Genomic DNA, 27,856 nt, shown 5'->3' with positions numbered 1-27,856 from the left:
TCTCATAAGAGTACACTGACTTCTTTTCTTTGAATTTTCCTACTGTTCAAGCTCTCCAGTAATTATTGAAAGTTATTATTCAGTGTGAAACATTGTATGAACCTTGGGTGTAATTTTCCTCCCGTATTCTTGTTGAATAGCCTTTGGGTCATTTGAGTGTGTCAGGCATGATTTTTTTTTGAAAGAGCTGTATAACACATGAAAGATAACTGGATTTAATCTAATATTCTTAAATGAAATGAACCTTTTGAAAACTATTATTGGTGCTTGATTATCAATAAAACTGATAGTGTTCTGGTTGATTCAGGAATGTACAGAGGCCAGCTGTATCTGCAGTCATCAGTCAGAATTTCAGAAAAGTTTCCAACAAATCCCAAGGCCTTGGAATCTGTTCATAATGAAAACGCAATTATTCCTTTGCCAACGATCAAATGGAAACCCTTAATTCGTAAGTGGATTGTAAACTTTTATAAAGTTTTTTAGCGTGTTCAGAGGCCCCGTCATGAGTGTCTTTGCCCTACTTTTGACTGTCATAAAGATCACAACAATTATATTCTCTATATTTTCTGATAAACTAGGAAGGTATTTCAGATATTAATAATTTTTTTTTTCACTCCTCACCAAAGACATGTTCATTAATTTTTAGAGAGAGGGGAAGAGGGAGAGAGAAACATTGATCAGTTGCCTTCTGTACGCATCCCAAATGGGAATTGAACCCCAGGTATCTGCCCTGACTGGGAATCAAACCGGCAACCTTTTGATGCACAGAACTATGCTCAACCAACTGAGCCACTCAGGCCAGGCAGATGTTAATGAATTTTAATTACCATTTAGAACATGATTTCATTGAAACAACAGTTGGTTTGCTGGAACTCAATGTTAATATTTGTCTGTACAACTTAGAAAAACTTTTAACCATTCACCAACCATGACCAAGTGAGCTATTAGCCTACTGATATAAAGAATTTATGAAGAAATTACCTGGTTGGTACATACTCTTTGACACACTTAATGAATTGAAATCAAATACCAGGCTACCTACTTTCTTCAGTTATCGTTTTGTACCTTGTGTATATTTTTGTATCACACGGTTTTAATTACTTGTTTAAAGGATTCATCTTCTCTCCAAGATTGCTTTTGAAGGGGGAGAACCTTGCGCCATTTGTTTGACTTACATACTTGAACTGAACTATTTGAATATCTGTTTTTTTAATGAATGAGGTACACGTGTTTTAATGAAAGTCTTAGTGGTTAAGTTTTTACATTTTCTTTCAGATTCTCCTTCCAGAACTCCTATCTTGGTAGGGTCTGATGAATTTGACAAATGTCTTAGTAACGATAAGTTTTCTCATGAAGAGTACAGTAATGGCGCACTTTCAATCTTGCAGTATCCTTATGGTAAGTGTGCTTATTCTTGGATTGAAAATGCGTTTTATTTTTAATTTATTTTATGTACTATTTGAAATTAATTAACAAAATTCAAGTGAAAGGTAGTGGTTGGGGGTAGAAAAGAAAATACCATAGAAGGCAATCTGGTGAATGGTGGCCAGGGGCAAGCTCCAAGTCAGATTGCCAGGTTCAGACCCATCTGGCCACCTCTTGGGTTGGACACCTGACTTGACTGTGTTTCTGTTCCTATCCCTGTAAAACAAGGATGGTGCTTCTCATGGCTGTTATTGGGTTGTTGTGAGGTCTAAGTGAGATAATGCACATAGTTTTAATTAACACCGTGCCTGCAAATAAGTGTACAGTAAGCATTAGTTCTTATTTAATTGTCAGCCTAGATAATGTAATCTATGTAAAATCAGTCAGTGTTACGAAGAAAACAGGTGTTTCCTTAGAGCTATGTGAAAATGATGTAAAAAGAGGTTGTTTCAATTTTGTTTGCACACAAGGAAAATTATTACAAAAGTCAAGAATAGGTGAATTTTGGCAGGAAACACATTTCTGTGTATTTAAAGTTAGGATATTTTTAGATGGGAAAGTCTTTTGAACAGTTAGATATAAAAAAGTCCCCACGTTGGCATTAGACAGAAACATAGATTCCTCGTCAGCAGAACTTAAATTGATAAAAAACTGAGGGCTCTGAACTAGAAACACCAGCCTTTACCGATTTGATCAGAGCCCAGGTAAGAGAGCACTGGGTAATCGGCCCACATTGTGCAGTGTCTGAAGAATGACTCATGGTAAAATATGGCATTTGATTGATGCTAAATTAAAGCAAAGTTTAAAATCCTTCAAGGAAGGGGATTACTAATTCTTTCCTGCATTTAAAGGACTTAATTATTAATGAGGTAATGAGTGGGATGGCCTTTCCATTTTTTCTGGACTTATTATTCAGTATAAAGAAAATGTCTGTTGCTTGTGGAATAAAAGAAAATGTATTTGCATAGTAAAAATCTCAGGTAAATGAGGCTATCGAATGTGTTCCAGAAGAGATGAAGCTTTTACAAAAGTAATTACTGTTGTAAGTTATAGGAAAATGGGTCATTTTTAAGATGAATCCACTTCGGTTTATCTTTTTAAACACTAAAGCAACCTTTTACTGCTTGTTTTTTCAGATAATGGTTATTATCTGCCGTACTATCAGAGAGAACGGGGCAAGCGGAGCACCAGGAGCACCCAGATCACAGTCCGATTCGCGGAGAACCCGGCCTACACCAGGAACGTCCGCAGAAAGGACCCGGTCCTCCTCCTGCACTGGTGGAAGGAGATCGCGGGCACCATCCTGTTCTGCATCGCGGCCACCACGTTCATCGTGCGCAGGCTCTTCCACCCGCCGCCGCACAGAGTGAGGCGCCTCAGGGTCCAGTGTATTTCAGAGTGCTGGGAGTTTCCAAAACTACGTGTGTGTGGGGGGGGTACATTTACTTAGGCTTGACCGTCAGCTCCTTGTCGCCCTGTGCCGTCCCCTTTCTTCCCTTCGGTGGCTCCCGGGCCTTGCCGTCGGGCCCCCACCCGCCCTCTCCTTCCGTTTCGCAAGGGACATGCGCTGTTTTGTGTTCTTATAATGCCTTTATTTTTCTCTATAGTATTTATTAATTTTATTTTTTAAAATATTTTTTCTTTATTGATTTTAGAGAGAGAGGAAGGGAGAGGGAGTGAGAGAAATATCATGAGAGAGAACATTGGCCACCTCCTGCATGCCCCCCACTGGGGATGGGGCCCACAACCTGGGCATGTGCCCTGACCAGGAGTCAACTGGCAACCTCCTGGTGCATGGGTCGACGCCCAGCCACTGAGCCACACTGGCCAGGCTGCTTATTTATTTTTTTAATGTTAGTTTATAACCTAAAGTTGTTAGCTAACTTTCATCAAGCTTGGTACTGATGGTGATTTCCTCCCTCCCCCCTGCCTATCAGCAAAGGAAGGAATCTGAAACTCAGTGTCAAACTGAAAATAAATATGATTCTGTAAGTGGAGAAGCTAATGACAGTACCTGGAATGACATAAAAAATTCTGGATACATATCACGGTAAGAGTCTTATCCTAAAATGTGTGTGTGTTTGTGTCTGCTGTCGCTTCCAGTGACAGTTGTTTGGGTCAAAGAAGTGGCCCCTGAAGTAACGCCTTGATTAACTGGGGTTTTAGATGTGTGACTACCTAAGTAAATGCCGTAGACTTAGCCCTCAAGTAACTTAACTTATTCACAGTGGTATGTACCCTAATATGGATAGAAATAGAGTATGACAGAGGTTTAGCATTTCAACTGCCAAGTTAAGTTTTTATCAGATAACTTAGTGTTTGAGGGTTTTTGTAGCATTAAATGCTAATTATTGTGTTATGAGACTATAATATGAATCTTCATGTTACTTAATCCTCAATTATTTCATCTTTATTCTGTCTAGAGTTAGAAGTAGGAGGATAGGAGGAATATACCAACAGAATAGATCATTTTTAAAAGCAGAAGAGGTAAGTAAGTTACCTAAACATAGTCAACTCAAATAATTTAAAAGTAAAGTAGAAATAGAGCCTCCGAGCATCTGCCAGGCATGCAGAGTGTGACGCGCGTGGGCCAGGAGACGGTGCCGTGGCTTGTCTCCCGCATCACGTGCCCTGCCGCCCTTTCCCAGCACTTTGTGCTTGCACTTGGGTTAGACTGGGCCAAGGAGGAGCCACAGAGCCTTCCTGCCTGATAGCGAGGGCGGGGGTTTCGTGGCGGAAAGATAGAAAATTATAGCTGAAACGTGTGATATTTTGATTATCTGTGGACTTCATTTATCTGAGCTGCATTCATACTGTTTTATCAAAAATTGAGAATTTACTATAATCAATTTGTTTTAACTGTTAGTTTCTTAAAGCAAAATTTACTAAGTTACTCACAGATGGGAAGGGCCTTAAGAGCCTTGCTGGTCAAGATGTGTCCAGGCCGGCAATACCAGTAGGCAGGGAGGGGGGGGGAGAATGGGCGCGGCCACTTCCCGTGGGTGGTCTGCCACTAGGCTGTCATTGTTCATTCAGCATTGACTCTGAGCACTGCGCAGGACAGTGTTTCAGGCTTCGGGAAATAGAAAGACCGGGCCTGTCCTGGAGGGGCTTAAAGTCTGGGGGGAGATAATACTGGGGAACATAACATACCAGAAAAGCCATGAACCAGATGACCAGCTCTAGTGATGATTTAAGAGGGCATCATAAATGAGGTCACCTTTTAATTGACTCCTAAATCATGAGTAAGAGTTAGGTAAACAGAAATGGGAGGAGGAGCGAGGTATGATGAATAAATACATATTTGTAAAGCTGTTGTGAAGAGAATTAGAATAGTGTAGTCTAAAACTGAATGCCCTAATTTTCCTTTAACTTTATTCATGATGAAGAGTAGAGCTGCTTGTCTTTCAGATGCAAGAGCTCTGTAGTATACCTGATGTGTGCCGAGTGCCGACTGTATTCTCGGCATATTCAGGCTGCGAGCTCTGCGTTCAGGCCTGAGTCTCAGTCATTGATCAGCCAGACCTTCGGCACAGTGATACGTGTATTCAGAGAGTCTGCAAGCATACATACGGTGTTTCTCTTTTCAGAAGATATATCCATTTTCATATGGATGTTTTCTTAATATAGGAAGATAATTCAGTTGGCCCTCCAGGAGCAGGACATGAACTTCATGGGCCTTTGCATCTGGGGAGATGGATTTGTGCTGAAGTACCTTGACCAGCTATTTTTAGGGGTAGACATTGTTAGTCAGCTGTGTGAAGGTAATTGGTTCATGGAGGATTGGGATCTGTTACCTCTACTGCTTAACTCCAATGTTCTAACAGGCTGAGCCAACTACTACATTAACACGAGTGTGCAGATCGTAAAGTAATAAACTTAGCCTCGTAAGGGATATCAAAGATAATCTAATTCAACTCTCCCCCATGTGGCTGGAAGAATAACGTCCACAGCATGCTTGCATCCATTCATTCACTTACTAACTTATGCCTTGGCCAGTAGGTGTTTGTTAGACCTTCTGTTTGCTGGTGAGCCCGTGCTCTGAAAATACAAAGCGAGATGAGAATGCGTCTCTGCATTCAAGGTCCTCACAATCCAGTGGCCGTGGGGAAAGGGAGCTGCATCCAAATAACTGCAAAATATTGAGATTAATTTTAAATAGTTCATAGTACTATGTGCACAGTGTTAGGAGAACATTAAATGGGGGACTAGAAAGGGTTCACAGAGGTAGTGAGAGAGCAGAATGAAGAATAGTTTCGTTAAGTACAGAGAAGCGGGCCATCCCGGTCGAGCAAGTAGCAGAGGCCAGAGCTCTGAAGCTGTGGGAGCACCTGGGGCAAGTTGGCTGGAACACGCAGTGCGGGCGAGTGAGGTCAGGCCTGCCATGGGGTCCATCTGTGGTGACATGGCGAGCCAGCTCCTGTCTGAGTGCCGCGCATATGAGACGCTGATTCTTGTGGCAGCCCACCAAGTGCAGATAGCTCTGGTTCCCAGAGCGACTTCTGGCTTGCACAGTACTTAGTTATAATAGGATTGATTACATTCGTTCCATAAAACTCACAGGCACTGATATTAGATGAAAATGCATGTTGAACTGAGTACAGAATACCACAGGAGGTAAAAGGGTGGAGAAGGATGGTATTTTGATAGGTGGTGGGAAGTGTTGGGTAGGACAGAACAGTGGTACAGCTGCTTTACGAGCAAGTGATGAACAGGTGATTCAGTGAAGCAGAAGCTTTTACATGTTTTATGAATTTCCTAGGGAAAGAATTAGAATGTTTGCTTAGTTTATACAAATAGGAGAACGAAGAATGTAATTAGTAGGATTTATACTCTTTATTAAAATAACTTCTGTGAGATTTACTGAATTTATACATTTTTATATATCATAGAATAAGATTGAACTGACTATGACCATACTACAGAATTTAAAACTACATAATTATTTCTTGTAGATATCTAACAGACTTTGAACCGATTCAGTGCATGGGTCGTGGTGGGTTTGGAGTTGTCTTTGAAGCTAGAAACAAAGTAGATGACTGCAATTATGCTATCAAGAGGATCCGTCTCCCCAACAGGTAACGGATGGTACTTTTCGTAAACTAGGAGTTAGCACTGTCTAGTCTATTCTGATCTCACAGGCAATATGGCCTTCTTACTGTGCTCCAGAGAGACTCTAGGAAACACTTTACAGACTTCTGAATCTGGGTTCCAAGTGCTGCCAGTAACCAACTGTCTAAAAGACGCAGTCAGCGCCCTGATGTGTCTCTCACATCGATGTTTCTCTCTCTTCACCCTTCTCTCCCTCCCTCTCTATCTGAAGATAAATGCAAAAATGCCCTTGGGTGAGGATGAAAAATATAAAAAATAAATAAGAGATGCAATCTGCTTTGGTTGCTTTGAATCTACTTTTTAAAACAGGCCCTTGTTTTTTATTTTGAACAACTCAGAGCTTCCCCATAGTGAATTTTAATAATGATAGATTTTAATACATAGCACCATTTCAAAACAATCTGTATTTATTGTGGAAAATAAAGAAAAGTATTAAAACAATAATTATCAGTTTTTCTACCCAGTAATAAATACTTCTAGCATTTTAGAGAATTTCCTTTTGATTTTTTCCCGGTCATCAGTTTACCTAATTATCAATTCAGTACAGTCAATTCAGTACAGTTTCAACTCGTGCTTCCTTCTTTGTATTCTCAACATTTTCCATGTTAATCAGAGTATTTTGTTAAAATGTTAAAATATGCTTAAAGTATTTTATAGCTGGATAATAGTTCATGTAATACATGTGCTATATTATGTTTAAGCATTTGTTATTGTTAAGCATTTAAGTTTCCAATTTGTTGCTATTAAAAATAACTTTGCAGTATTCATCTTTTATATAAATATTTGGTCACATCTGTTTCCTTGGGATAGATCCCTAGAAGTAAAATTTCTGACTCAGGACAGTGTGATACTTAAGATGATGAGCTTCCAGGTACCTTCCTTTCCACATGTGGTAGAAGACTCCTATGGATTCTTTGTCTTTTTAAAAAAATTTTATTGAATTTATTGGGGTGACATTGCTTAATAAAATTGTATAGGTTTTAGGTGTGCAGTTCTGTAATACATCATCTGTATGTTGTGTTGTGTGTTTATCACCCCGAGTCAGGTCTGCTCCCATCACCATGTAGCCCCTTTACTGTCTTCTGCCTCCCCCACCCCCTTTTCCCTTTGGTCATCACCATACTATTGTCTGTGAGTCGTTTTGTTTGTTTTGCTTAGTCCCTTCACCTTTTTCACCCAGCCCCTCAACCCCATTATCCTCTAACAGCTGTCAGTCTGTTCTCTGCATCTGTGAGTCTGTTTCTATTTTGTTTGTTAGCTATTTTGTTCTTTAGATGCCACATACAAGTGAAATCATATGGTGTTTGTCTTTCTCTGCCTGGCTGACTTCACTTAGCATGGAGTCTCAATTAAGTGGGCACTAATACTGGGCTTCCCTAACTGATAGTTACATGTGCTGTCCAGCAGGGACACAGGAATGGGATGTTTGAGCACTGTGGGACTAATTCTTTTCTTTGGTATATAATTTTTAAGTAGTCTAAATATTTATATGTGCAAGGCACTGCAAAGGAAAGGCTTCTGCACTCTAGAACCTGCAGCTATTTGAGGCTTTTGCGTATATCCTCAAATAATAACCATGCAAGGAAGATTGTGAGCTGTGACTTCCGTTAAGTAAATAGCTTCTCATGAGAAAAGCTCAGATGTCGCTGAAAGGCAGTCAGGGAGGCACGCTTCACGGGGGTAGTGGCATCTGCACTGAGTGTTCACCCTCTGTAACCAGGTGTGTCGGGGAGGGGTGGCCATGCCCACGGAAGGGCCTGACAGAGGCCAGGGCCTACACTCAGGAGGTGGGGAGACAGGGTTCTGGCAAGGGGGAACGAAGGGTAAGGTGGTGGAAGAGAAGGTGGAAAAGATGGGATGGTGCACCTTAAATGTCAAGCCAAAAGTTTAGACTTCATTTTGTAGACAGTGTGCCTTTGAACAGAAGAATGACTGGATCAGAGTGGAGGTGACATGTTGATGGCTGACATGAGGAAAAGACCAGAGACAAGAATGTTAATTAGGAGATTTATTTTTGCAAAAGTTTAGTCTTAATATACAGAATGTTAGTGCAAAAGCAGTGGGGACAGATGAGAAAGGAATGAGTGTAAAGAACTGAAAAAGAGGAGCTGATAGGATTTGGTAACAAACGAAGAAGTTGGTGAGTTCAGGTGGAGACAGGAACAAGTAGCAGACCCCCTCCTGGGGCAGGAAGGGGAGCTATCTGTTGTTACGTTGTTTCAGATGATAGCGGGATCCCTGGAGGTATGAGATGAGTGCAACTCATCTGAAAATTGTCACAGCAAAAGGTCAAAGCTAGATGTTTTTTGAACTTCACTGCCCATGATATTCAGTAGTTGAGGCTCGCTTTAAATAAACATGCTCAGAGAAGCTTCCTGCATTGTAATGTGTATCCTGTTGGGTGGTCGCTCGTCATCCTCCTGAGTCGTGAGACTGAGCTGTTTCCTCAACACATGACTTTGTACCTGTTCTTCCTGTTCATTAAAAAAATCAAGCAATGATCTTTAAAAGTCTGTAGTCATCCATTTTAGTGAGCCAAGAAAGCTTTTTTTTTTTAATCCTCACCCGAGGACATTTTTGCATTTATCTTGAGATAGAGCGGGAGGGAGAGAGAAAGGAAGAGAGAGAAACATCAACGTAAGAGAGACACATGGAGTGGTTTTCACCCACATGACCCCAACCGGGACTGGGGACAAACTGCAACCGAGGTACGTGCCCTTAGCGGGAACCGAACCCCAGCCTCTCTGGTCCGCGGGCCAACACTCTGACCGCTGAGCCAGACTGGCCAGGGTGAGAAAGCTTTTTAAAATGATGCAATAGATGTGCTTGTAGCACTTCTAGAACTAAAAAAAAAAACCTAAAAATGTATATATTTCTTAAGTACAGGACTTAATATTGACTTTTTAGAATTATGCCAGTATGTTAATTCATCTGTTTCTAATTTTAGATTCTAGAGAGTTTTAGTTCTCACTGTTGGATACCATTACTTCTTCAGATCAGAGCAAACTTTAGTGTCTTCTTTTTTCTCTATTTAGGGATTTGGCTCGGGAAAAAGTCATGCGAGAAGTTAAAGCTTTAGCTAAGCTTGAACACCCAGGAATTGTCAGGTACTTCAATGCTTGGTTGGAAGCACCACCAGAGAAGTGGCAAGAAAAAATGGATGAAATTTGGCTGAAAGATGAAAGGTAACATTATTAGACATAGACTTAAATATTAATGTTTTCTTTCAGGTTAGTTTTTTCTTATGCAGACAAAATATTATTTCTACAACCTTACAGATGATTTTTTTAAAAAGAAAGATAACAGCAGAGGTGTTCTCGCTCACCATGTTTTGGAACGTTCTCTAGTCACTTGTTAAGTGAAAGTTCTTTTAGTACTTAAACATGATTTTTTTGTTTTTGTTTTTTTGTCCAAAGCATGGATTTTCAATTACACTTATTGGGGTGACATTGGTTAATAACAATATATAACTTTCAAGTGTATAATTCTATAATACATAATCTGTATATTGCATTGTGTGCTCACCAACTAAAGTCAGGTCTCCCTCCATCACCATATATTTGACCCCCTTTACTCTCTTCATCTCCCCCCACAGCCCTTTCCCTCTGTTATCACCTTTCTGTTGTCTGTGTCTCTGAGTTTGTTTGTTTGCAGCTTTCTGTTTTGTTATCCCACATGTGGGTGGAATCATATGGTCTTTTTCCATTTGACTTACTTCAATTAGTGTGATACTCTCAAGATCCATCTGTGTTGTCACAGATAGCAGTCTTTCATCCTTTCTTATGGCTGAGTAGTATTCCATTGTATGTATGTACCACTTCTTTATCTGATCGTCCATTGAAGGACCCTTAGGTGGTTTCCATGTTTTGGCTATCATGTATAATGCTACAGTGAACATAAGGCTACAGATATCTTTATAAATAAATGTTTTCAGATTTTTTGGGTAGATACCCAGAAGAAGGATTACTGGGTCATATGGTAGCTCTATTTTTAATTAAAAAATTTTTTTTTTAATTACAGTTTACAGCCCTGGCTGGTTTGGCTCAGCGATTAGAGCGTCGGCCTGCAATCTGGAGAGACCCGGGTTCGGTTCCCACTAAGGGCACGTACCTTGATTGCAGTTTGTCCCCGGCCCTGGTTGGGTTGTGCAGGTGGCAACCACTCGATGTGTCCCTTTCACGTCGATGTTTCTCTCTCTCTCTCTCCCCCTCCCACTCTATCTGAACAAAATATCGAAAAATGTCCTCCGGTGAGGATAAATAAATAATAAATAAATTACAGTTTACATTCAGTATTATTCTGTATTACTTTTAGATGTACAGCATGGTAGCTAGACAATCATGTCTATTCTTAATGCTTTGAGGAACCTCCATACCGCTTTCCCATAGTTGCTATACTTATTTATAGTCCCACCAGCTGTGTATGAAGGTTGGCTTTTCTCCACAAGCTCTTCTCAACACTTGTTATTACTTGTCTTGTTGATAACAGCCATTCTAACAGGTCTGGGGTGGTATCTTACTGTGTTTTGTTCTGTTTTGTTTTTTAATCCTTAACCGAGAATATTTTTCCATATTTTGTTCAGATAGAGTGGAGGGAGAGAGAGAAACATAGATGTGAAAGGGACACAAAGAGTGGTTGCCACCCGCACGACCCAACCAGGGCCAGGGACAAGCTGCAACCAAGGTACGTGCCCTTAGCTGGAACCGAACCTGGGTCTCTCTGGACCACAGGCCGACCCTCTAACCGCCGAGCCAAACCGGCCAGGGCTCTTATTGTGGTTTTGATTTTCATTTCCTTAATAGCTAGTAAAGTTGAACATCTTTTCATGTATGTGTTGGCCAGTTGTATGTGTTCTTGGGGAAACTGTCTGTTCAGTCCTCTGCCCATTTTTAAAGTAGATTATTTGTTTTCTTGTTGAGTTGTATGGGTTTAATATATTTTGGGTATTAGCCCCTTATCGGAGATATTTTTTGCAAATATCTTCTCCCGTTCAGTTGGATGCCTTTTTGTTTTGTTTATGGTTTCTTTTGCTGTGCAGAAGCTTTTTATTTTGATGTAGTTCTATACATTTATTTTTATTTTACTTCTTTTGCCTTTGGGATCAAGTTCATAAAATCCTCTCTGAGACCAAGATCTGTAAATTAGGACATACGTTTTCTTCTATGTCTTTTATTGTTTCAGGTCATGTTAAAGTCTTTAATCCATTTTGGGTTAATATTTAGGTATGGTGTTAATAAGTAGCAGTCTCGTTTCATTCTTTTGCATGTGGCTTTGTAATTTTCCCAGTACCATTTATTGAAGAGACTCTCTTTTCTCCATTGTATGTTTTTGGCTCCTTTGTTGAAAATTTCTTGCCAATATACATGTGAATTTACTTCTGTGCTCTCAATTTTGTTCCATTGGTTTGTGTATCTGTTTTCTGCCAATCCCATACTATTTTGATTATTGAAGCTTTGTAGTGTGATTTGAAGTAAGAGCATATGATACCTCCAGCTTTGTTGTGGGTTTCTTTTCCCCTTTCAGCATTGCTTTTGCCACTTGAGATCTTTTGTGTTTCCATACGAATTTGATGATTTTTTTTTGTTCAAAAATTTCTTTTAACTGCTGTTGGGATTTTGATGGCAATTACAATAAATCTGTGTATTGCTTTAGGTAATATGGCCATTTTAACTATGTTGATTCTTCCTGTCTGTGCCATGGAATATCTCCACTTCTTTGTCTTCAATTTCTTTCCACAGTGCCTTGTACTTTTCAATGTATAGGTTCTTGACATCTCTTGTTAAGTTTATTCCTAGGTATTTTATTATTTTTGTTATGATTGCAAATGCAGTTGTTTTGTTCATTTCTTTTTCTAACATTTTATTGTTAGTATATAGGAACCACAACAGATTTTTGTACATTGATTTTGTATTCTACCACTTCACTGTTTTTGTTTATTGTTTCTAATAATTTTTTGGTGGAGTCGTTAGGATTTTCAGTGTAGAGAGTTGTGTCACCTGCACAAGATGGCAGTTTTATGTCTTCATTTCCAATTTGGATGCCTGTTATTTTTTCATCTTGTCTGATTGCTCTAGCTAGGACTTTTAATCCTATGTTGAATACATAGTAGTGAAGGTGGTGATTCTTGTCTTGTTTCTAATCTTAAAGGAAAAGCTTTTAATTCTTCACTGTTGAATATGATATTAGCTGAAGGTTTGTCATATATGGCCTTTGTTATGTTAAGGTACTTTTCTTCACCCATTTTATTGAGAGTTTTAATCATAAGTGAATGTTATCTCTTGTCAAATACTCTTTCTGTATTTATTGATATGATTTTTATCTTTTATTTTGTTAATGTGGTGTATTAACATTGACCTATTTGCATATGTTGAACCATCCTTGTGCCTCTGGAATGAACCCCACTTAATCGTGATGTATGAACCTTGTAATGTATTGTTGTATTTGATTTGTTTAGGATTTCTGCATCTATATTCATCAGAGATATTGGTCTGTAAGTGTGTGTGTGTGTTATCCTTGCCAGTTTTTGGTATCAGGGTAATATTGGCTTCATATTGAGTTAGGAATTATTGCCTCCTCAAGTTTTTGGAAGAGTTTGAGAAGGATAGGTATTAAATCTTCTTGGAATGTTTGGTAGGATTCACTAGTAAAGCCATCTGGTCCTGGACTTTTTGGGGGAACAGTTTTTGATGACCGTTTCAATGTCCTGACTGTTGATCAGTCTGTTTATATTTTCCAGTTCTTCATAATTCAGTCTAGGAAGTGTATATATTTCTAGGTTATCGAATTCGGTGACTTAGAGCTTTTCATGGTATTCTTGTATAGTCCTTTGTATTTCTGTGGTGTCCGCTGTAATTTCTTTTTCATTTCTGATTTTGTTTATTTGAGGCTTTTTTCTTTTTCTCCTGAGTGAAGCCAGAGGTTTGTCAATTTTATTTATTCTTTCAAAGAACCATTTCTTTGTTACATTACTTTTTCTGTTTCTTTTTGTTTTCTATTTCATTTAATTCTGCTCTAATTTTTATTTCCTTCCTTATTCTGACTTTTGGTTTCATTTGTTCTTTCTCTGTTTCTTTAAGGTGAAACGTTAGGTTGTTTATTTGAGGTTTTGCTTCTTGAGGTAGGTCTGTAATGCTGTAAACTTCCCTCTTATTACAGCTTTTGCCCCATCCTCCAAATTTTGATATTTTGTATTGTCATTCTCATTTGTCTCTGTTATTCTCTGATCTCTCCTTTTTCTTCTTCTTTTACCCAGTCGTCGTTTAGTAGCATGTTGTTTAATGTCCACATATTTGTGGTTTTTCCAGCTTTCTTTCTGCAGTTGATTTCTAGTTTCAGATCATTGTGGTCAGAGAATATGCTTGGTATAACTTCAACCTTTTAGAATTTGTTGAGACTAGTTTTTGCCCCAACATATAGTCTGTCCTTGAGAATGTTCCATGTGCCCTAGAGAAGAATGTATATCCTGGGGTTCTGGGATGAATGGCTCTATAATTATTGATTATGTTCGTTTGGTTTAATGTGTTATTTAAGGCCAATATTTTCTTACTGATTTTCTGTTTGGGTGATCTATCCATTGCTGTCAAAGGGGTGTTTAGGTCCCCAACTATAACTATTTTTGTCTGTTTCTCCTGTTAGTTCTGTTAGTAGTTGCTTTACATACTTTGGTGCTCTCAGTTGAGTGCGTACACTTGATTTTCTCTGAATGCCATTTGCTTGGAGTATCGTCTTGTACCCCTTCTCTTTGAATTTGTTTGTCTTTGCAGTTGAGATGTGTCACCTAAAAGCAGCTATGGTTGGGGTGTGTGTGTGTGTGTGTGTTGTTAAACCCATTCTACTACTTTGTGCCTTTCAGTTGGTGAGTTCAGCCCATTTACAGCTAGGGTAATTATGGATGTATGAGCATTTCCTCTCTCCAGTTTATCTTTTGTTTTCTGGTAGCTCTGTGTTTCTTTTCTTTTCTTTTTTTTTTACCCTATGTTTCTGTTTGCTACATTAGTTTGTTGGTATTCTATGATTTTGTCCTCTGTTTTCTTTATTTTTATGTTATGTGTCTCAGTTCTAGATTTTTATTAAGTTCCTCAGCTCAAAAATGTGCTTAGTTCTTTTTTATTATACTTTCAGTCTCTTTGGTAAAGTACTCCTTTTGTCTGCTGATTTTATTTCTAAGTTCTTTGAATTACTCTTCTGATTTTTCTTGTATCTCATTGAGATTTTTCAGAACTGTCATCTTGAATTTTCTATAATTTAAATCACAGTCTTCCATGTCTTTAAGTTTATTTTCTGGAGATTTTTAATTCTTTTTGAACTTTCTTGTTACCTTGGTTATCTGTTGTGCTTAATAGATTATTTTTCTGCCTGGGAATTTGTGGAAATGAAAAATTTTTTAAGTATTTTAACTCTTCACTGTTTAGCAGGTTGGTTTAAATACAGTAGATGTCTTTCTTTTGTTTTCCAGTAGGTGGTGCTGAAGCACAAGTTTTTATTTTTTTCTTAAGGGTCTTGAAGGGTATCTGTAGGGTAGTGCCACCTTGGCCATTAAAATGCCCCTAGGAGGTGGGCGTTGCCCTGAAGACCCAGTTGTCTTGGTCTCGGGCACCACTCCTGTGGTGGGATGTGGGTCTTTATGGGTCTCTGTGGGTGTCTTGGCCTGTGCGTGCCCACTGCCCAGTCTTCCCTTAGCTAGAAGTTGCAGGCAGAGCTGATCTTCCTGAGTTGACACAGCTGCTCCCAGGGTCCACTGGATGTGTGTGGGGGTGGAGCTGTGTGGGAGAAACAGTTTTGGGTGTCTATGTTTTTTTCTTTTTAGTGGATTTAGCTGCAATGAGTACAGACTACTTAGGCTGGTAAGTTTTTCCTGACCTTTTGTGATCCGCCGAGTGAGGATTTTGCTGCCGGGAAGACCAGAGGACAGGCGGGCAGGTTCCTGAAGCCCTGGCCCATGGCTGAGCCTCAGTGCATACCAGCCCAGCCCAGAGCGCTGTCTCGGCCTTTTCAGTGTGTCCAGTGGGGTCCTGGCCCCCTTGCTGGCATTGTGCTAGCTGGGGCATGGCAAGTGCCCGATTGGGTCTGACTCTTCGCTAGCTGTCCATCTTGTTGTAACTCCAAGGGGAGAGACCTGGGGGTCCTCTTACCCTGCAGTGCTGCCGACATCACCAATCTGGATCATGGATTTTAAATGTTTGGTAGATAGGGCTCTTTGAATTGTAATTCACTGAGGGTCTACAGCGGCTTTTCTCGGTAAGAGATATTATATGCTTTTGTCTACAATTTTAAAATATATTTTATTGATTTTTTTTCTTTATTGATTAGAGAGAGAGAGAGGAAGGGAGAAGGAGAGAGAGATAGAAACATCCATGAGAGAGAACATTGATTGGCCAACACCTGCATGCCCCCCACTAGGGATTCGGCCCACAACCTGGGCATGTGCCCTGACTGGGAATTGAACTGGTGACCTCTTGGTGCAGGGGTGGATGCTCAACCACTGAGCCACATCAGCTGGGCTTATTAATTTTTTTAGAGAGGTAGGGAGAGAGAGATAGTAACATCGATGTGAGAGAAATACACGTCATCCCCCCTTCCTTGCGGGGGATCGAGCCCACAACCCGCACTTGTGCCCTGACCAGGAATCGAACCAGGACCTCTCAGGGCATGGAATGGCACTCAGTCCTCTGCGCCACAGGCAGGGCTGTTTACATGCTTTAAATTTTTTGTTCAGATTCTTAGTAGTTAACAATTTGCAGCTCCTTTTAAAAGTAGTTTTCAATTATTTGCAGTTAAAAATACATAAACATATGCAACCTGAAGATACTTCTTATATTAAACATGCTGAGTAGGAGAGGCGGCCCTTTAAAAGCTACTAAATGAGAACAGAAGAAACAGATTGCAAGTAGACTCTACCAATCAGCTGGAGGAAAAGTCCTGCCTTCGAGTCTCCGGCACAGCCCCCCGCACAGCCCCAGCACAGCCCTGTCACAGTGACACCTGCTGTGGACTCAGCCATAGCCAGACCATGGAATGGCCAAGTGATGGGGACAGGGCCGCAGAGGCGTGGCCTCCGGGGGCCTGTCTTTGGTTTCCCTTCAGCGCTTAGTGTACAGAAGGGCCTTGGCTGCCCTGTGGGTCAATCCCAGACAATGGTTTCCAGTGGAAATAAGGTCTTATGGTGTATTTTTTTGTTTTATGTTTTGTTTTGTTTTTACAAGGAATGGATGGGATGTGATGTTCTTTGTCTCATACCATGTTTTTATTTTAATCCATACATCATTTGTGTTTTGATAACTGGCTTTATTGCAGTTGAAACTTTTTTTTTAAATCCTCACCGGATATTTTTTCAAATATTTTCAGATAGCGTGTGTGTGTGTGTGTGTGTTGGGGGGCGGGTCGCATTGATGTGAGAGAGACACATCGAGTGGCTGCCTCCCATCCAACCCTGACCAGGGCCAGGGACAAACCACAACCGAGGTACGTGTCCTTAGCAGGAATCGAGCCCGCGACTCTTTGGTCCGCGGGCCAATGCTCTAACCACTGAGCCAAACCAGCCAGGACTCGGGTTGAAACTTTTAAAACAAAGGGTGTAGTTCACATAAGTCAGTGAATGCATATGTACTCTTATCCTTTTGTATTTCTTTCACTTTAGCACAGACTGGCCACTCAGCTCTCCTAGCCCTGTGGACGCGCCGTCAGTTAAGATACGCAGAGTGGATCCTTTCTCCACGGAGGAGCACATTGAAATCATAGCTCCGTCACCACAACGAAGCAGGTCTTTTTCAGTAGGGATTTCCTGTGGCCAAGCAAGTTCATCCGAGAGCCACTTCTCCCCACTGGAACTTTCAGGACTGGACCGTGGAGACAGCAGCGAGTCCGTGGGCGCGGTGTGCCGCCTGCAGGACAGCTGTCTGACCGGCTGTGACGTGGAGGACGGCACTGTGGAGGGCAGCAATGAGGGGCTCTCCTTCGGACTCTTTCCTTCCGAGGCTTCCCCCTGTGGAAGGTCGAGGGAGAGAACCTCTTCTTCAATCGTGTTTGAAGACTCGGGCTGTGGTAATGCCTCCAGTAAAGAAGAGCCCAAAACTACCCGGCTGCGTGTCGGCAGCCAGTATGCTGCTCAACTAACTGCCACCAAGCATTCCAGTAGCCAGTCTTCGGAACCGACCCTGTCTGTTTCTCTTCCGAGACCAACCACTTTAAGTCTCGATCTCACCAAGAACACTGCAGAGAAGCTGCAGCCCAGTTCCCCGAAGGTGTATCTTTACATCCAGATGCAGCTGTGCAGGAAAGAGAACCTCAAGGACTGGATGAACAGCCGGTGCCACATGGAGGACAGGGGCCGGAGCACGTGCCTGCACATCTTCCTGCAGATCGCGGAGGCCGTGGAGTTCCTGCACAGCAAGGGGCTCATGCACAGGGACCTCAAGGTCGGTACTTGGGGCGCCGTCCCAGCGCTCCAGCTCTTTCGCGCTGTCCCTGCCGTGTTTGTCAGTTTTCAACGGAGGGACCCCTAAGAGAGGAGCAGAGATCTGGGAACACAGCCTGAGGGGCCTGCTGCAAAACTAAGAAATCTTGGGATTTAAAAGCCTCAGGCAAATCGCGAATTCTCCCCTAGGACGTATTTATGTCTATTTTATGGTAAAGAGTCTTTCCAGTCGCCTGAAGAAAAAAAGTCTCACGTAAAATTCAGTAGCATTTTCTTACGGCTTCGAGTAAGCTTGGCACCGGTCCCTACCAGGTCCTGCCTGCACACTGAGAGGGACCCAGTGGAAGGTGAGACGCAGGCTCTTCAGTAGCCAGCTCTGGATCACGGCAAGCCACGATCCTTTGCCCCTGTTCCTGAATGTCCAGGTTGGGAAAAGTGGTGAGAATCCGGGTGATAAAAGTTGGCAAGTGGCTAGCCACATGATTGCAGCTAACACCTTTGACTCTATTTTCAGTGTACACAGTATTGCATATGGTAGCAACACAGCATGCTGCATTCCATTAGGTTCTCACTGAAACATGCAGCGTCTCCAGTGTGTACGGAACTCTACGTAGTGATTTCTGCCACGTCTGTGTTCTCAGTGATCATCATAGTTAGCAGACGTGTAGTGAACACACACATTTTCCCGATCAAGCCACTTAAATTCTTGAGAGAGAGGGACACGTTTTAAGTGTTTTCAGTTTTGTTTTATGTAACCACAAACTTGTTCCAGGCACCAAAGTAGCTATTTGGATGAGTAATTTTCTTCTTAAAGGCAGCAGTGGGCTTTTTAATCCTTGAATATATTTTAAGAGTTTGAAATAACAAGAATGGGAATTAGAAGTAATTCCCATTTTCCAAAGTAATTGTTGAATTATATCTAATCACTATGCTTCAGTGATTTTGATGTGGCCAGAACGTATTGCAGGAACTCTCTGTACTGAGTGACATGTTCAGAGATGGGTGATTTTGGTTGGAAGGGAGAAGACTTCCAAGAGGCCAGATGCCCTAACTCCAGAGAGTGCCGGCTATGAATCGGCACAGGTTTCTCATTTGGTAGGAGCCAGTCACCTGACGTACACATGCTTCTGTACTTACTCTTCTTGTATACCCAGAATGCCAAGTGGAATGGCATGTGATGAGGTTCTTACTGATTTTGAACATTCTGCCGATTTTACAGTGTTTATGAGGTATTGGTGAGTGTTTGTTTAATGGTACGGTATTGTCTACAGATTCTCTTTTGTTTCTCCATGCACCAAAATAATTTCAAGATCATTTATTTTCCCTTTAGGTTTTCTAGATATCAAAACACCAGTTCTTTTGTAAAGATAAATTTCTTTTAAAGATTTCTAGTGAACCAGAAAACAATTCCCCCAAGATTTTTATTCTTAGTTAGGAAAAGCTGTGCATTCTGTCCATTCTGACCTAAGTCTTTGAGCGCAAGTGAAACCTCCTAGGCGCCTCTGGCCTCTGATTCTTCAGACTGACTTCTCCTTTTTTTTTTAAATCCTCACCTGGGGATATTTTTCCATTTATCTTCAGATAGAATGGGAGGGAGAGAGAGAGAAACATCCATGTGAGAGAGACACATCAACTGATTGTCTCCCACACGACCCTGGCATGGGACTGGGGATCAGCCCAAGTACGTGCCCTGACTGGGGATTGAGCCTAAGCCCCTCGGTTGGAGGCCAACACTGACTGCTGAGCCACAGCAGCCAGGGCTCAGACTGACCTCTCCTCTCCTCTTCACTGAGGCTGCGCTGGGTTCTTCTCTGTCTCTTAAACACGCAGCGTCCACAGAGAACTGGTATTCTCCTCCACAGCTCGCATCACAGTTGTTATTTGTCCCCTCGTTTCCACAGGGCAGTAGCCATGTTTACCTGCTCACCTAGTACATCCTTAGCACAATGCCTGATACATTCTCATATAATATAATAGTATTTTGAATGTTCTCTTGTTTGCATCCAAAAGCATTTACAGTAATCCGATCGAAAAGGAAATTGGCTCATATGCTGCACAGTCCAGGATTCGAGCGAAGCTTTATCTCGGAGTAAGGAATGTGGCCGGAACACGCCTGCCCTCGCCCTATTTCTCATGTCTGTTTTCAGTCTCAGAACAGGTGCCTGCTCGTCTCAGGGCTGCGCATCTAAAATCTTTCGGGGTGGTGAGGTCGGGAGTAGGGAAAGTATGTCTCTTCTCTACTGTTGACCAGAGTCCTGAGTTTCCATCTCACTGAGAAGCCAGGGGTACATGCCCATCCCTAAACCAGTGTCCTGGCCAGGGGATGGGATTATGCTGGTGGGTTCATGACACCTCAGGGTGAGCAGCTTGGGTGCTGCACAGCTGGAAAGAGAGGGCCCAAGTCCAGCCAGGGTACTGGTGGAAGTACGGGGCCAGGTACTGGAGAGCCCGAAATGTTCAGCAAACAAAAGCAAGTCTGTTCAGTGCTCAGTAAATGGCACCAGACGACGGGGGGGAGGCACGACATTTCAGGCGGCACAGTCCCCGTGTCTCCTACGGTGGCTTGTGGGAGAGCAGGAGGGCCTTGCCGTGGACTTGGGTTATGTGCAGTAACGTCACTGCTTCAAAGTCAAGACTGTATAGTGGCATTTCGGAGTCTGGGAATAAAATGTCATTTGTCTGGCTGGATGTGAAGCTTGATGAAAGTCCATTTCCTGAGCTAAGTGGCTTTCCTTTTCCTTATTTCAAGAGCTAGGAATGGGGATCATGTTAGCAGGGGTTGGAGCAGGCTCCGGGGGAGTGTGACCTCTTTCATGTAGGGACTTAAGTTTAAGGACCATGAGAAATTTGGCGAGCTGCCTCCTTTAAACAGTTGCATGTGAGCTTATAACTCAGATCCGAGGTCTTAGAATACTGGGAGTGTGTGGCTATTAGAATAGGCAGCACGAAGTTGCAGGGAAGGGCTCTTACTCCCCTTGATAGTCTCTTTGCCCTCAGACATAAACCCGACGTCAGTCTGGTTCTTTAGTTCATCAAGTAGCAGTGGTTAGCCACCCTAAGGCACAACGTGTACGAATGCTGGACCTGGGGTAGTGGAGCCAGACTGCCCAGGTTCGAATCCCTGCTCCACTGTTCACTGCTCTCTGGGTAACGCTGGGCAGTCATCTAACTTCTCTGGGACTTAGTTTTCACAGCTGTAAAACGAAGGACTAATAGAACTCATAGGGCTATGAGTATCACATGAATTACTAGTGAACAGCTCAGAATGGCTCCTGACACATAAGTGCCATGTATGCATTTGCCATTATTGTTACTATTATTATAATCCTGACTTCAGTTATAGATGTAGAGAAGCTCGCCAGGGAGGACTACAGCTGGCCCTGGTTTATCGCGGTGAATCAGTTCCAGACTCCACCGCGATCAATGAATTTCCGCGAAGTAGGATTCTTTCCTTATACACAGTCGTCCCTCCCACTTCGCGCTTCGACGTTCACGGCTTCACTCTATCGCGGCTTTTTCAAATACTATACTATATACTGTACTATACCATATACTATGTTATACTATACTTTATACTATACTATACTATACTGTTATACTATACTATATACTATACTATACCATATACTATGTTATACTATACTATATACTGTACTATACCATATACTGTGTTATACTATACTATATACTATACTATACTATACTATACTACACTATACCATATACTGTGTTATACTATACTATATACTATACTATACATATACTATGTTATACTATACTATATACTATACTATACTATACTATGTTATACTATACTATATACTATACTATACCATATACTATGTTATACTATACTATATACTATACTATACTATACTACACTATACCATATACTATGTTATACTATACTATATACTATACTATACCATATACTATGTTATACTATACTATATACTATACTATACCATATACTATGTTATACTATACTATATACTATACTATACCATATACTATGTTATACTATACTTTATACTATACTATACTATACTATGTTATACTATACTATATACTATACTATACCATATACTATGTTATACTATACTATATACTATACTATACATATACTATGTTATACTATACTATATACTATACTATACCATATACTATGTTATACTATACTATATACTATACTATACTATACTATGTTATACTATACTATATACTATACTATACTATACTATACTATGTTATACTATACTATATACTATACTATACCATATACTATGTTATACTATACTATATACTATACTATACCATATACTATGTTATACTATACTATATACTATACTATACATATACTATGTTATACTATACTATATACTATACTATACCATATACTATGTTATACTATACTCTATACTATACTGTACCATATACTATGTTATACTATACTATATACTATACACTATATACTATACTATATACTATACACTACTGTACACTATACACTATACTATATACTATACTATACACCATAGTATACAATACACTATACTATACACCATACTATACACTATACTGTACTATACACTATCCTATACTATACTATACACTACACTATACACTATACTATACTATATACTGTGCTATACACTATACTATACACTATACTGTACTATACACTATACACTATACTATACACTACACTATACACTACACTATACACTATACTATACACTATTCTACACTACACACTATACTATACACTACACTATACTGTACATTACACTGTACTATCCGCTATACTGTACTATACTATACTGTGCTATACTATACACTATACTATACACTGCACTATACTGTACATTACACTGTACTATCCGCTATACTGTACTATACTATACTGTGCTATACTACACACTATACTATACACTATACTATACTGTACATTACACTGTACTATCCGCTATACTGTACTATACTATACTGTGCTATACTATACAACTATACTATACACTGCACTATACTGTACATTACACTGTACTATCTGCTATACTGTACTATACTATACTGTGCTATACTACACACTATACTATACACTGCACTATACTGTACATTACACTGTACTATCCGCTATACTGCACTATACTATACTGTGCTATACTACACACTATACTATACACTATACTATACTGTACATTACACTGTACTATCCGCTATACTGTACTATACTATACTGTGCTATACTACACACTATACTATACACTGCACTATACTGTACATTACACTGTACTATCCGCTATACTGCACTATACTATACTGTGCTATACTACACACTATACTATACACTATACTATACACTATACTGTACATTACACTGTACTATCCGCTATACTGCACTATACTATACTGTGCTATACTACACACTATACTATACACTATACTGTACATTACACTATACTATCCGCTATACTGCACTATACTATACTGTGCTATACTACACACTATACTATACACTGCACTATACTGTACATTACACTGTACTATCCGCTATACTGTACTATACTATACTGTGCTATACTACACACTATACTATACACTGCACTATACTGTACATTACACTGTACTATCCGCTATACTGCACTATACTATACTGTGCTATACTACACACTATACTATACACTATACTGTACATTACACTGTACTATCCGCTATACTGTACTATACTATACTGTGCTATACTATACACTATACTATACACTGCACTATACTGTACATTACACTGTACTATCCGCTATACTGCACTATACTATACTGTGCTATACTACACACTATACTATACACTATACTGTACATTACACTGTACTATCCGCTATACTGCACTATACTATACTGTGCTATACTATACACTATACTATACACTGCACTATACTGTACATTACACTGTACTATCCGCTATACTGCACTATACTATACTGTGCTATACTATACACTATACTACACTGTACTATATTTGAAAAAGCGCGGTAGAGTGAAGCCACGAACACGGAAGTGCGAAGAGGCGAGGGACGACTGTGCAGAATAATGAGCTTGAGCATGAGCTGCCCTGGCCCTAGGTAATAGGAATCTGTAAGTGCTTACGTAAGATGCTGTTTGCTGACTCGAGTGAAATGGCTAAATGTAAATGCAAACCCCTTCTGCTACCCTTCCCTCTTCTTTTCCCACAGTGCTCGTCTAGCATGGAAGGGTTGTTGTTTTCACGTGAGCTCATTTTAAAGGGAAACATGCCTGAGAATATCTAGTTTCTTGTATTTATTTTCTGCTGTCATTTTAATAAATTCCCTTCGCTTTCTCTCCTTTTCGACACACATCCATTGTGCGTTGGTATGTTTATGTTTTCCAGCCTTCCAACATATTCTTTACGATGGATGATGTGGTCAAGGTTGGCGACTTCGGGTTAGTGACAGCCATGGACCAGGATGAGGAAGAGCAGATGGTGCTGACCCCGATGCCCGCCTGTGCCAGGCACACGGGACAGGTGGGCACCAAACTGTACATGAGCCCAGAACAGGTGCGTTCTTGTTTTTTTCTTAATTAAAAACAGATTTTTAGTTAGCATGACAGTGAGCTAGACATGCCCCAAGAATCTCCATCCACATTCTACCTAAAACACTCAGTGGAATAAAGTCTGAGCAGTAGGGAGACGGATGGCAGCTTCACAGGTGACACAGCTCGCTGGTCTCTCTGCCTCGGATGGATGGGGGATGGGTGAGCACACACTGTGAGACATGCTCACCCCGAACCAAAGCCTGGTGCAGCCAGAAATGTGCACACTTGCAGGTCACCCCCAGCCTAACCCCAGTCTGCCCGTGCGAACTGTAGGAACTGTTCTCTAGAGGCTGGAGCCAGAGGCACTGCCGGGCTGCCCCCTGCAGTATCACGGGTGACTCCCAGAATGCACTGTGGCCGGGGATAGGGCAGATGCCGGAATTCTTGCCTTGTGGCTCTTAGCCTCCAGCAGAACAGGCCCGAGCCTGGAGGGGAGGTGGGAGCAGGCCATGTGGGAGCTCGGGCAGCAGGCCAGCCGCGCCCGCCGACACGTTCACCAGCTCCTTTGGCTCAGATAACCGTTCTCAGACTTTCTGGTCTGAGTGCTGTGGGGGACGCTCTTCCACGACCACGAGAGGAGCCTCTCCAGGGCCCACGGGAGACTGTGCTGTGGGGGGGGCCTCTTCCACGACCGCGAGAGGAGCCTCTCCAGGTCCACGGGAGACTGTGCTGTGGGGGGGCCTCTTCCACGACCGCGAGAGGAGCCTCTCCAGGGCCCACGGGAGACTGTGCTGTGGGGGGGCCTCTTCCACGACCGTGAGAGGAGCCTCTCCAGGCCCACGGGAGACTGTGCTGTGGGGGGGCCTCTTCCACGACCGCGAGAGGAGCCTCTCCAGGCCCACGGGAGACTGTGCTGTGGGGGGGCCTCTTCCACGACCGCGAGAGGAGCCTCTCCAGGTCCACGGGAGACTGTGCTGTGGGGGGGCCTCTTCCACGACCGCGAGAGGAGCCTCTCCAGGGCCCACGGGAGACTGCTGTGGCAAGGCGCTTTGTTCACGGTGGGAAATCACAGGAATTCCCTCCTGGCTCCCCAGTGTCCCACCTCCCTCGTCCCACCATGGAGAAAGTCCAGCTGTGTCTTCAGCAGGGCCCAGCCCTGGCTGGTTTGGCTCAGCGGCTAGAGCATCGGCCCTCAGACCAATGAGTCTCGGGTTCAGTTCCAGCCAAGGGCACGTACCTCAGTTGCAGTTCATCCCTGGCCCTGGTCGGGTGGTGCGGGAGGCAACCAGTCGATGTGTCTCTTTCACATCAGTGTTTCTCGCTCTCCCTCACACTCCATCTGAAGATAGATGGAGAAATATCCTCAGGTGAGGATTAAAAAAAAAAGCCAGTGCCCATAGTTTCTGCTTCCTAGTCCTTCAGAGCCCCACAGGCTGCCTGGGGCCCCAGGTGGCCACTGTACCTGCGTGGTGGTGTGCTCCCGGGCAGGAGGACGCGAGCCAGCGGGCAAATGCGGGTCACGGAGACAGCAGCTCTGTTCTCCTGGAGTTTTAACCAGCAGCATTTTCAAAATAACCGACTAACCTCCCAAGATTTTATGGGCTTCTGATGGGTCTAATGATCCCTTTCTCAGTTAGACTGACAGGCTTCTAAGTCATGCACCGCCCGGCACCATTTTGACTTTATGGGTTGTGTCCTTGTCCCCCCCACCTTTCTCCCCGACACATAGCTTGGTATGGGAGGGGGACAGGTGGGGAGGGAGGGTGATAACCCCTTGGAGGGACAGTGCTGTGGTCCCAGGGGTGTGGAGCCATAGCTTCCCGGTGAAGCAGACAGGCTCCTGCCCCCAGCTGACATGCTCCCCGGGTCCGGCTCCCCTTTCTCATCCTCTTAGCAGCCCGCTGATGACAGTAACACCAGGACATGTTTGTACTTGTAAACATGGTTGAGAACCCAGGAGTTTTCCTTCCTGGGATTTTGTTTATCAATATTTTTCCATATAAGAGATTCATTACAATGGAAACATTTATAGAATTTTATTAACTTAATAACAATATTAAATCTATCTCATCCTAAAGATATTTTAATGATAAATATTTTCCTAAACAAAACGGGTCAGTTGGAAGAGTGCCATTTGTTTACATTTCAGCAAATCTCTTTTAACACCTGACACATAGACTCTTCTGTCTGCTTTTGTGTCAGTTTGTTGCAATATGGTAATTTGTGTGAAGCCAGTGAAGAAAACTGACCTCACACAGATACTAGCTGGAAAGGGAGGAATGTTTCATGGCATTTTCCGGTCATTGTGGGTATTCCTCTGTGGTAGTGCATCAGAACAGTCGTTTGCCCTGAGGCATCTAAACCATACCACTGAACATTTTCTACTCTGTTAGTTAATATCATTTTGTACTTTTTTTTTAATCTTCACCTGAGAATATGTTTTTATTGAATTTTTTTTTTAAGAGGAAGGGAGGAGAGAGAGAAATATCAATGTAAGAGAAACATCAATGTGAGAGAAACATCAGATGGGTTGCCTCCTGTACATGCCCCAACCAGGGATTGAACCACAGCCTAGGTATGTGCCCTGACTGGGAATCGAACCTGCAACCCTTCGGTGCACAGGACAACTCAGCCAACTGAGCCATACGGGTTAGGGCTCATTTTGCCCTTGGAATGGATCTTTTACCCATGCAGGGAAGCTAGATGAAAAATATACTAGGCCTTATTTATAGCTGGCATTTGAACATTTATTCGTAAAGAAATTGAAATAAACACTTCTGTTGTCGGGGAAACTGGGCTATCCTCTTCCTCACTGGGTACTGGGGGTGGGGTCCTTACGGTATCTCGAGAAAGTTTTCTGAGCCTCACACGGAGGATGAGTGTTTGTTTGGGTCAGTGTAAGAGACATTCCAGCCCGTGAAGAACTGTTGTGAGCTTATTTGAGCCAAACTGTCGACAGTTGCTGGGGAACGAAAAGCTCAACAGTTGGGATAACGCTCCAGAGAAGGGCAGTTTTGCACCTTATTTTATACATTAAATCAAAAGGGGAGACGTAAGTGGGTTACATGAGATCCATTGGTGATAAATCGGAGGCGGGAGAAAACAGAGTCAGGAAACCTCTGGGATTGGATGAAAAGAACAATGATAGACACATACATCCCTTACATAGGGGGTACAGGACAGTTAGCAGTCAGCAGTTAACTCAGTAACAATGAGGGGATTGTGGTCTCTGCAGAGCGGTGCCTGTGCTTTGCGGGGTCTGGGAAAAGGAAAATCACTTTGACATCCCAAAGCTATGTTATTGTAGATGAAAAAGACGATAGACAAACTCTGTTAAAAGACTGACCTTTGTGCCCT

The 27,856-nt window shown here is 41.9% G+C and overlaps 1 protein-coding gene across 3 annotated transcripts in view; it reads left to right on the top strand.

The window, feature by feature from the left end:
• The window catches only part of EIF2AK3 (eukaryotic translation initiation factor 2 alpha kinase 3), an 89,562-nt gene that overhangs the window by 46,501 nt on the left and 15,205 nt on the right, over positions 1–27,856 (top strand). For all 3 annotated transcript variants that reach the window (XM_036255646.1, XM_036255647.1, XM_036255648.1), the window contains 8 exons: positions 308–448; positions 1,276–1,398; positions 2,562–2,791; positions 3,363–3,475; positions 6,381–6,503; positions 9,573–9,722; positions 17,174–17,951; positions 24,354–24,521. In XM_036255646.1, coding sequence (XP_036111539.1) covers positions 308–448; positions 1,276–1,398; positions 2,562–2,791; positions 3,363–3,475; positions 6,381–6,503; positions 9,573–9,722; positions 17,174–17,951; positions 24,354–24,521 — 1,826 coding nt within the window. The remainder of the gene's footprint in view (positions 1–307; positions 449–1,275; positions 1,399–2,561; positions 2,792–3,362; positions 3,476–6,380; positions 6,504–9,572; positions 9,723–17,173; positions 17,952–24,353; positions 24,522–27,856) is intronic.

Source organism: Molossus molossus, unplaced genomic scaffold (genome assembly GCF_014108415.1).
Source record: "Molossus molossus isolate mMolMol1 unplaced genomic scaffold, mMolMol1.p scaffold_m16_p_12, whole genome shotgun sequence".
Lineage (NCBI taxonomy): Eukaryota > Metazoa > Chordata > Mammalia > Chiroptera > Molossidae > Molossus > Molossus molossus.
This window is presented reverse-complemented; position numbering and strand designations above follow the sequence as displayed.